Source organism: Drosophila sechellia, chromosome 2L (genome assembly GCF_004382195.2).
Source record: "Drosophila sechellia strain sech25 chromosome 2L, ASM438219v1, whole genome shotgun sequence".
NCBI classification, from domain to species: Eukaryota; Metazoa; Arthropoda; class Insecta; order Diptera; family Drosophilidae; genus Drosophila; species Drosophila sechellia.
In genome coordinates, this window is record NC_045949.1 from 23,902,658 (window position 1) to 23,913,826 (window position 11,169).

The 11,169-nt window shown below is 37.3% G+C and overlaps 2 protein-coding genes and 1 long non-coding RNA gene across 4 annotated transcripts in view; 2 read left to right on the plus strand and 1 right to left on the minus strand.

Annotated features, from left to right (window-relative positions):
* Positions 1 to 10,324, minus strand: part of LOC6620608 (probable chitinase 10) — a 31,261-nt gene extending 20,937 nt beyond the window's left edge. Inside the window, exons 1-2 of one of the 2 annotated variants that reach the window (XM_032714130.1) lie at positions 10,255 to 10,316; positions 9,578 to 9,632 (exon numbers count right to left, since the gene is read on the minus strand). The gene's annotated coding sequence lies outside the window, so the exon portion shown is untranslated. Of the gene's footprint in view, positions 1 to 9,577; positions 9,633 to 10,254 lie in introns of both variants that reach the window. The other variant, XM_032714131.1, reaches the window with a different exon arrangement.
* Positions 1,377 to 4,392, plus strand: LOC116800234 (vacuolar protein sorting-associated protein 41 homolog). Its single transcript, XM_032714132.1, has 5 exons — positions 1,377 to 1,520; positions 1,573 to 1,699; positions 1,761 to 1,865; positions 1,932 to 2,005; positions 4,139 to 4,392. The coding sequence occupies exons 1-5, from the start codon at positions 1,473 to 1,475 to the stop codon at positions 4,274 to 4,276; spliced, it is 492 nt and encodes a 163-aa protein (XP_032570023.1). The 5' UTR covers positions 1,377 to 1,472; the 3' UTR covers positions 4,277 to 4,392.
* On the plus strand, positions 9,929 to 10,665 carry LOC116800235. Its single transcript, XR_004361212.1, has 2 exons — positions 9,929 to 10,324; positions 10,385 to 10,665. It is a non-coding gene; the product is annotated as an uncharacterized LOC116800235 (long non-coding RNA).
* Positions 10,666 to 11,169: the final 504 nt, after the last annotated feature.

Genomic DNA, 11,169 nt, shown 5'->3' on the forward strand with positions numbered 1-11,169 from the left:
ATTATATATATTAACTTCGAGAGCAACTGGGAAGTGAGCAAAGTCGAAGTCGTTTGGAGGGAAGCGTTGGCTCACCAAGCGAAAATAGAACGAATGAGGCTGTTTTTGGCGGGAAACCAGAACAGGGGGCCTAGAAGCCCGAGAAAGTGGAAATCATAAATATAAATTAAATTAAGGAAAACTGGCATGCATTTGTGAGGGTCGCCGTCGCTTTTTTTTAGAAAATTTCAAAGAACCGAAGGTCGCCAAAAAAATTCGCGACCTAGCGCAATTTTTGGTTCGATGCAACGCATAGAGTTTGCTTATGTTTAAGAGAAATTAAGAGCAGCGTGATATTCCTGGTTCCCTGGTTCCAAAAGGTGCGGGAAGAGAACACGGCGATCGAGCTGATTAGTTCCCGGAGTCTGGCCCAAAGCAATTGACGCGGCTTTTGTGGCAGTATTTGTGTCTCTATTAAAATCGTGGATGCGTCGAAAGAAATGTTAAGTCCGGTCAGAAATAATTAATTAGTTTAAGTAGTGTTAAGTTCTTAGTGGTTTTTTTATATGTGTATGTTTTTTTATAAGTGACAGCGAGACGCCGCATTTGGTTTAGAATGTAGTGCAGCCCAACATTGGATGGCCTTTGAGAAAAAAAATGAAATAAGCGAGAAGAGAAAAAAAGATCGCAAGTGGCGCTGCATGTCTCCAAATTATTTTATATTTTATTTGCATAAGTCTTGAATTCCACAGGAAAATCACCCGGAAGCGCTTTCGTCGGTGGATTCCCAAAAGTGGGTGAGTTTTTTAACTGATTTATTTAATGAAAAAAAAGGCATGAGATAAAAAAAATATAAATTAAATTCACGTAATCGGGGTCCTGGTCCCACGGTGCGCAAGGCGCACCAATATTTTTATCGCCTAAGCATTAGTAGGATTAGTATCGTTTTCAAGGCCAAGGTCTTTAGCAGACCGGAATGGTGGAATTGGTTTTTAAGGGCACAATTGTTCTCTGCTATTTGTCTTTGCGATTTGCAGATTGATACCGCTTATTTCTTTGTTTCTTTTTGGTCCGTTTAATTTTTGGCTGCTGGCCGTACACACGCCCATATATCCGAAAAGAAATGTTTGTTAACTTTTAATGGATTTTTGAAGGCACAAAATATAAAATATATATATATAAAATATAATATAATATAATCCTTTTTTATAATGTTTTGAAAAACTAAATTGTTTGCCTATGACTATGAGGTATTCCCTGTAAGCCGCGGTTAGCGACCGAAGGAGCCATTCGGGACGACAATTGTTTGTGATTTTTTTGGTACGGAATGGCCTAGGTTGGGCGGGCATAACACGATCCTTCACCACACCTGAGGATACATTTACATTCCTTTGCCCTTTCTAAAGCGTTCAAAGGACTATGACATTCAGGAGGCGTTGGTCATATGCAAACAGGAAAACTTTTATCCAGAAATAGTCTACCTGCTCGGTTGTATGGGTGGTGTAGAAGCGGCCGAAGCACTAAATATCATTATTCACCGCGTAAGGCAAAATGGGTGGGTGATAACTTTAATTATAAATTAAAAATTTTTAGATCAGAGACATAGAAATGGCCATCGAGTTTTGCAAGGAGCACGATGACAACGATCTTTGGAATGCACTTATTAATGAATTTAGCAATCATCCTGAAATCGTGACGAAAGTTTTGGACGGCATAGTTGGTAACATACTTTTCAATGGTAACATGTTCTATTATTCTTCTTTTTTTTTTGTTTGCATTAGACTACTTTAGCCCAGCGGTGGTTGTTGGAAAGATAAAAATGGGACAGAACATTCCAAACCTACGACAATCACTTATTAAAATGCTGTGGCACTACAATCTTCAAGGTGAAATTTTATCCTCTGCCCAACAAATTCAACTTAATGACTATTTTGAAATTCACTCGGAGATAGTCACCACGCAAAGACGAGGTCAGCAGGTTTCCAACGAACAAATGTGCTCATTGTGCCACCGTCCAGTACTGATGGTAGGCACACACTTTAATTGTATAACCAGCTTTGAATGTGGTCATGTATACCATAAACCGTGCATACAAGGTAAATTGCAGAAAAATTGCAAAGAGTGTAACCTTTGGAACTTAACCGTGGAGAAATAGGTTCATATCGACATCATAACTATTATCCCGGCGTCCTGTTAGGGGAATTTAGGATAATTAAACTTTAGTTTAATTTCCTACGCCCTTTGTTTTCAAACGTATATTTCCCAAATGAGTTAAACAATTTCTTTCAAATTTCATATCCTCGTAACTATTAAATTCCATAACTATTGATGTTCAACACTTTTTCACTAATAAGCTTAGTTTAGCTATTTTTTTTTGTTAACTGTTTCATTTTAAGATGCGAATAGGAGAAGTAAATATTATAGTAAAGCAAGCGAGCGAGGCAGGTGTGCTAAACAAAAGAACAAAAAAACTTGAATATCTTTTTGGCCCATTTTGGTGGCTATATCATTAAGTGTAATCGTTACTTGGTGTAAGTGTTTTGTGTTTTGTGGACGTGGAAAGGCGTGGACGTGGACTCGGAACCATTCCTTCTACCTGATACATCTTTTTTTTAACGATTCTACTGTTTTTTAAACCCGTTATTGAAGTTTGCGCGCTATAGTAGTAGTATAGTAAGGACACCGGGTAAAATATTTTTTCACACAGTCGTCGTGGTGTGGAATACTCGTGGATATTAGCATCTTGTGGCCAATACAACATACTGTTTTACTGGCTGGACACGAATTTGATTTTTTCGAGCGCAGTTGCCAATGGCGATAAACGAATTGCAGGAGCAACACCACAGCCACATGGCTTTCGCCCTGAAGTATTTGGCTCTAGACGTGAATGGTTTGATGAACCAGCTTTTACTGTTATAGCATCTACAGTTATAGCATAGTATACTAAAGTATACTAGAGTATTTCCGACCATATATAGTATATATATCTTGATCAGGATCAATAGCCAAGTCGAACTGGCAATATCGGTCTGTCCGTATGTTGATATTAACAATCCAGAGCATAGAGGCAATTTTGTTTCCACGCCCGTAAACCGCCACGCCAACATTTTTGAAAAGTGTTTTGATATTTTTTTATATTTTTAGTAGTCTTGTAAATTTTTCTCATTATATTCTTCAATATCTATCGATATGCCATAAATATTATTAGCTGAGTAACGTGCATCTGATAGTCGAGGAACTCGACTATAGTGTTAGGAGTCTTAAATCAGGCAATCAGTCAGTGAGCCGCGGTATGATTTCGGTCACTTTAAGTGACGGAGCCGAGCAAGGAGGCAAACCCACGACGAGGACGCAGAAGAGTACGAAGACTCAACTTGGTCAGAAGGGACAGTGGAGACTTTGGTTAGCAAAGGTGGTTCTGGGACGAGCTTTGGTTCAACCTCACGAACGATACACCTCCATCATAAAATTTTAGGTCTCTTTCGAGTCGGCAGATGATCCGTTGTTAGAGACGACAAGGGCCTGTCGTGGTCAGAAGAGACAGTAGAGTCATTGGTCGGCAAATGCGACATAACGGACGATACACCTGCACCACCATAACATCCTTAGTCCCTTTCGAGCCGGCACGGGGCCGCTGTCAAGGACGTCGCGTGACAACAAAGGAGGGACGACGAAGGAGTAATGCCGCGCAGCAGACGGCGAGGACTGTAGGAATCCATTATCGAGTGGTATCTTAATAAAGCTAATTTATTCTAAAATCCTGTATTCTTCTTGGTCAAACAAAACATAAATTTTGTGGGACGAACAATCAAACTCTCTGAGCTAGCCGTTGCAATTCGTAGTCTGCTGAATATATGAAAACAGTTCGTTACAATAGCAATTTCTCTTGTTTTTGACTATGGATTATAAAATGATGTGCTGGTTATGTAAAACCCAACGACCACAAAAAAAACACACATCCAACTTTTATCTTTTGTTTTCGGAATATTACTTCTCGATCAAATCCTAGGTTTTTTTAGCTGTTAAGTAGCCTGCAAAGTGGTTATATCAACAAAAAACATCGTACTTATTGCATAAGTTCCATCTTATTAATGAAGGGTAGGTAAGAACAATCCCCATTTTGAATCTCCTTAACAATGGTCTGTGAATGTTCTTGCAGCTACGTGGCGGCATGAGTTGGGCCCTTGATTTAGATGACTTTCGTGGACTTTGCGGTTGCGGCAAGCACCCATTACTTAGGACTCTTAATCAGGAGCTGCTAGGCATTTCTGGACAAAAAGCTAAGGACTGCACTTAATACGTTTTGCACAAAAGCTTGACTACAGGTCACAGATTACAGATCTATTTTAATTTATTTTGTAAAACCTCATATTTGCCAAATAAACTAGCGTCAAAGTTTTGAAACATTTTAAATCGATGGGCATTAATTCCAAATATTAAGTTTGCTCTTTTTTTAAGAAAAAATTTTTCTGTGACATGCATTTAAATTCCCAGTATTATAAGTACAAAGTGAGTATGACAATTCGGCCAAGCATTTGCAAATTTTAGAAATACAGAATTTTATATTAAATACTTATAAGATGTAGTTTTAAGCGTCAATTTTTCCTTATACCAGCACTAATGAGCATCCTTTTTTCAGGTCCACATGGAATATTTATCCAAATAATAAGTATAAGTAAAACTTTTTTTTACAAAGGAAAGTGACATGGCTTGAACCATAATGTTGATTAGGTTTCGGTTTGGCAACCGGTTCTTCGATATTGTGGAACAATGTTCCGACACGAACCATGGTTACCATGGCGACCGAAACATTCATTTGAACGCGAAATTGAAAATTTTTTTATTTGTTTCAGAATACTCTTCTTTTTATGTTAATTATTGTGTCATCCAATTTTAAATTATAATCATATTTGATTTACAAATAATTATGTTATGTTATCTCAAAGGAAATATTAAAATAGCACAAAATTCCAGCTCATTATAACACATTTCTAATGTTTATGGGAGAAAACGCGGACATAGCGAATGGGTTCGTCGCTGACGAAGTCCGATGGGGACGTCGTCCAAGAAAGGAGAACCCGCCTTGGAGTCCAATGAGGAAGAATCAAAAGTGGGCGTACAATCACCAACAGTGAACGAAAGTGCATTAGTCTACAAGACTGAGAGTGCAACGTTAAGATCTACACGGTGAGGGTGCGACAGGGGGAGCAGTGAAGTTCTGTGGTCATACCAGACGTGCACTACCTGGTCCGGGTAGTCGAGGATCACGAACATCGAGAAAACGACGCAGAACAGCAGATGGCAAGGACCAGCGGAGTTCTTATCGAGAGCCGGAGATATCCCGAATAAAACTTAATATAAGATCGGAAAGTTCCCTTCTTCTTGGTCGGAAATCACACATCCTGTCTGAGTTAGTCGCCCCTACTCGGAGCCGTCAGAACGTAGAGAAAAAGGTCGTTATAATAAGCAACATGTTAATATCAAGGCATGGTACGATCGGAAAACGGCTATTAAAAAATGAGTTTGCGCATAGTCGAATAGAATAGAACGCTTCTTGTGGTCCATACTACACAGTCAGCCACAGTCTACGTTCCCGCAATTCCGATGTCAACCCAGATGTGACAGGAGTGGGTACACGAATTAAACTTCAAAAATAGCTCGAGCGAGGCTATCGCACACTTTGGCATTGCGATAAGCACCATAAATTTATAGAAAGTGTGGTTAAGAGCATAGAGAAGGTGGCTGAGGCGATTAAGACCCTGGCTGAAAGGGACTAGCGCTTGTGGCAGCTAGTGTCATCTAGGGGGTAAGAAGGTTTGGGGCCGCCATCTATGTTCGGTTTCCAGAACTGAAACTGCGGCAGAAGAAGAATTCTTCGGGTCAGGAATTTCGGACTGAAAGAGGAAACATCATTAATTCCCTTCTAAAGAAAGGGTAAGCGAGTGCCAGAGGAAATCCAGGTAACCCCAAAATCAACTGGGTCTAGGAAGTGAATAAAGTCGATGTCGCTTAGAGTGGAGTTTGAAGTCGCTTGGGGTGTAGCATTGGATCACCAGCCGAAGACATAAGGACGGCGGCTATTTGGTTTAGCACCAGGGACAAGGGGCCTTGAGGCCTGTGGAGTTGAAAACCCAAATTTTGAGGGAAATACGGAAAACTGGCATGCATTTGTGAGGGTCGACATTGGTTTTAAGACCATTGTAAAGTTCGGAAGAAATAGCGAGCGATCCGCCAGTCTCTAAAATTCGCAAAGAAATCCTAGACCATCCGCAGTTTTTGGTTCGATGCAGTGTAAGAATTTCTCATACGCTTAAGAGAATTTAAGAGCAGCGTGATATTCCTGTTTCCCCGTCGCGTTTTAAGTTTCCAAACGGTTCGAGAAGGGAGCGCTGCGATTGAACTGATCAGTTCCCATAGTCTGGCGCAAAGCAAGGTTTCTTTGAGAAGCTTGTGAACGCGTCGACGTTAATCTCAGGGCCAAGTTGGCGACCGCGAAGGGATTCCGCAACGAGGTAGCGAGCTCGGTCCGGAATAGAAAAGTAGTTTAAGTTCGTGATAATTTCTTAGTATTATTTTTTTGTAGCCATATGTGTAAGTGTAAATGAGAGCAAGGCGCCATTTAGTTCAAGTTAGCGACCAAAAGGGGCAATTCAGGATGACAACTGTTTGTAATTTTTGTTAAAGAATGGCCAAGGTAGGGCGAGCATTACACGATCCTCCAACACATCTGAGGATCGAGCGAAAGCGTGTAGGGTAAAAGAAGCTACCTGTCCGTTGGCTGTGTCGTGCATGGCGATTTGCCACCCTTTTCTTAATTGTCGTAGCACGCAATCACATCGATAATCATTAGAATGAAATTAGGCTGAGATTCCAGGACAAGACCACCACCCCACATAACCGACAAGGAGCAGCTGTACCTTCGCGCGAGAGTCCTGGAATATTTCATAACACCACCCTAGCCTGATGAATCGTTACAATATAATACAATATGGTTTTCGAATGAATGTAATTTATATTAGTTGGTTACGGGGATAATTGACAACGATTCGCAGGTGCATAGATTACGAAAGCGGATGACTTTCCAAGCGAACGGATTTGCTTTTTCTGTCATCCGAATTTCTATTTGTAATCCCTTATCCAGCGGTGATTTTTAATAAATTCCCAAAATGTATTAGATTTTTATATTCATAATCATCATGACTTTTTCGCTTAGCGAGTGAATCTACTTTGATTTGTGCAGAATTTAAATAAATATATTTAACTATTTACATTTTCCTTGAACGTTATCTTACCGTCAACCGGTTCTCCCAAACACACAATCCTTCCAAATACACAGTTTTAAGCTGAGATTGGGTTTACATATTCAGACATAATTGCCGGGCTCATTGATCAAAAAAATTTAGTTTCGTATAGCATAGAAATAGTAATAGCCATATCTATGTACATTACAAAATAAATTTTAAAAATAATTTAAAATAATTGTGTCAAAATTAGAGTAAACATGGTCTAGTAGACATCGATTTTTTAGTGTCAGATCAAAGAAACTGGGTTCGGAAAAATCGAATTTTTGAAATTTGAAAACTGGAATCGTTTGCCCATGTTTGACCAACAGTTTTTGCGATATGAATTTTCGAAAAAGTTCGATAATTTTCGAAAATCAAATAGTTGTTTTTTTTTAATTTTTTTTTTTTTTAAATCGCAATATTATTGTTTGCCTAAGTTTGCCTACCCTTTCGAATTAAAAAAAATGTATACTTTAGAAAATATAAGAAATTAGAGACAATCTCGGTCTATTCAAAGAATAAAGCCTTTGCCTATCTCTTAAATTAAATATTATTCGACATCGTCGACATTTACCATCCGTTAAGATTGGACGCGCTTTCCTGGCATCGCAACCCAAGTAATCGCATCAACCTTTAAATCTTCTTTAAAAAAAACAAACAAGAATAAAAACCAATCTTCAAAAGAAAGCAAAAACAAATTCTGCACATAAGCCGTTAGAAAAGTAGCCCTCCGAAGGCCGCAGCGAGCATGAACTTAGCACAGACTTCGATTAAAAAACTTACAAATACGAATTACTAACCCTCAAACCGTAAAATTTAAGCCCAACACATCCTCCAAGTCAAATTCTAAGCCCTATTGATCAAAAATGTCTATAACTGTAATTCAATAAAATTTAAAAAGATATGAACACACTAACTCCTTATTCTAATGTGGGGTATACACATAATTTCCCTCCAAGAAACCCACATACAATACACAAATAAAATACCAACAACAATAAACTACAAACTGTTAACAAATATATCCACCAACAGATTTGGTGGCGTAGCACTACTAGTTCATAAGTCAATTATTCAGTTCACCATCCTCAACATCTCAAGCGATCTCGAAGCAATTGCCATTAATATAAAATATAAACCAAAACAAGAGAGAACGCTATAGTCAAGTTGTCCGACCTTCAGATACCTAGTTACTCAGCTAGTGTGAATGGGAACGCGAAATGTAATAATTATTATGGGATATCGATAAATATTGGGAAGAAAATAGGAAAAAAAACTTAAAAATTGTTCAAAATTGTCTGCATGACCGACTTGGTGGCTTAAGGGGTTTAGAGAGGCGCGACAAAAAGTTGTTTGGCAAATCGATAGAACTTTACAAGACTAATAAAATTATGATAAAATATCCAAACAATTTTCAAAAATGTTGGTGTGGCAGTTTTGGGCGGTTTAAGGACGTTAGAGTGGGAGTAGAAAAAAATCAATTAAACAAATCGATAGAAATTTACAAGACTAATAAAAATGTGAAAAATATCAACTCATTTTTGAAAAGTGTGGGCGTGGGAGTTTTGTGCGGTTTGTGGTCGTTAGAGTGGGCGTGGCAACATGGGTCAACAAACTAGCGCTGCGTCTTTGTCCCTAGAATCTGTATGCTTGATCTCAATCCTTCTAGCTTTTATAGATGCTGAGATCTCGACGTTCATACGGACAGACGTACATGGCCAGATCGGCATTTGAACCTGATCAAGAATATATATACTTTATATGATCTGAAACGCTTTCTTCTGCCTGTTACATACTTTTCAACCAATCTAGTATACGCTTTTACTGTACAAGTAACTGGTATAAAAATATACACTTAACAAAAAAAACTTTTAATATATTAATTTACTTTATAAATATACTATGTAAGACAAAGTCACTTCGGTAGAAAAAGGTCTGGTGGACAAGAAAATATTTAAATAAATTAACAAACCGCACAAAACTGCAACGACAAAACTATTGGAAAATATTTATATTTTTTTGAAATTACTATTGTTTTATCACAAGCCCCAAAAACTGTTAAGTCCACATTTTTAAAAAAATTTTTTCTTTTCCTTTGGCCAATTTCTATCGGTATACCAAAAACTTTGGTTTGATTACATATTTATTTTTCCGATTTCTGTGAATATGCCAAAAAATATGAGAAGATTAATTGAAAATGCTTTGTAATTGATCTTAATCGGTATAAACCAATTTGATTTTTTTTAATATACAATTGCTACAGAAAGTACCACAACAAAATTGTTCAAAGAAAAAAATAATATTGTTTAACTCACGTAATATAAATCCTATGTTGCCATGGATGCTCATTCGTGTTTCATTAGTTCTTAACTATAAATAAATTAATAGTTCAGAAAATTTTATATTAGTTAATTGTATGAATTCTATATATTACCATCCATTTACTAAATACCATAAGAATATTTTCTGAGAACATTTGTGTTCATTTCGCATATTTATTAGGCTATTATGAACCGGTTTGCTTATTTGGTGTAAAATTAATTTTATATATTTCTTCGGGATTCCAGACAAAGTACGACAGCGAATTAACGTATAGCAAGAAACAGTAAGAAGCGTATGAAAGAATTAAAAAAAAAAACCAAAATCAAAAAGAGGTTTAACAAGTTTTGAGTTTATCTACTTGAGGCAGGGAACCAATTCGGGTTTTAGCCGTTTTGTGGGAGTTCATTGAACGCCAAGAACTTTGATCGGTCTTCATATCCTCGTTTTGCTTTCACGATGGAACCACTGAGAATGCGCATTATTTTTGTTGTTGATCAATTAATAAGTGTTTTACTAACTTACATTAACATTACAAGCTTTTTCCGTTATTTTTTACGTTTTTAGACATTTCTATTAGCATTTCAACGACAGTACATTTTCCCTTAGGGCGCGGTAACGAACTAATGTCACACTTTTATAAAAAATCTAGCAATGCCATGCTATCACTTACTCAGTTGATGAAGGTGGTAACATCCGATAATATGCACACAACCTTTCACAAGAGTGATCACTATAAAACTGTAGGTGTTTGAGCTGAGGACGCTTCTATTTATACTTATACATTTTTCATTAAAAAAAAGGGAATGCTACGAGGAGAGCGAAGCATTATTGAAGCGGAGAGTTCTATGTATCTTTCTTGCACAGCTACTCACACAGCTACTAGTGTCCTATCCTAATTGTGTGTTTCCGGCCAACAACTACAGCAGGCGAGAGGCGAATACATATGTGACGGGACTCTTGCCAACGGCTTTTATCATCAAGTCTCTTATATTGACGAATCAAGAACTAAGAAAATAGACGCCTTATATGATGATTACATTAAATATTTTTTACCGAAATAGAAGATAATGTATCGAATTAATGCACATTTTATTTTTGATGTTTCATGCAAATTTATTTTTTTAATTTATAATTTAAATTTATGTCTGCCCAATTTATATCGGTAGACCAAAAACATTTTTTTTTCGACAATATAAGGTATATATATTCTGGATCAGGATAAATAGCCGATGCGATCTGACCTTGTCCGTATTTATTCATAGACGCATTACCTACTATATGGAGAGCGCGTATATTTTCCTATTAAAGCATGTTATACTTATACTTCAATCCCATGAAAGACTTTTACATCCAAATATACAGAAATTGGCAAAATTATTTAAAGAAAATCGATTCTTTGCAAATACCCAATTACTAAATCAGAATATAATCAATGAAAGCACTATAAGCAATTTGGCTAAAACAGAACATAGAAACACCAAAATGCCTTTTAAATTCACTCCTAATCCTGAACATTGCCGATACAAATTTGTGGTAGATATTTATCCATCTGAGGGAAAACATTACATGAGTTGGCAGTTATTAC

Bases quoted from the DNA above. Each gene is read 5' to 3' on its own strand.
- LOC116800234 (XM_032714132.1), top strand. From the start codon at position 1,473: ATGGGTGGTGTAGAAGCGGCCGAAGCACTAAATATCATTATTCACCGC. The intron at 1,700-1,760 runs GTAACATACTTT...TGTTTGCATTAG, and splicing joins AGTTTTGGACGGCATAGTTG to ACTACTTTAGCCCAGCGGTG. The intron at 1,866-1,931 runs GTGAAATTTTAT...ACTCGGAGATAG, and splicing joins GTGGCACTACAATCTTCAAG to TCACCACGCAAAGACGAGGT.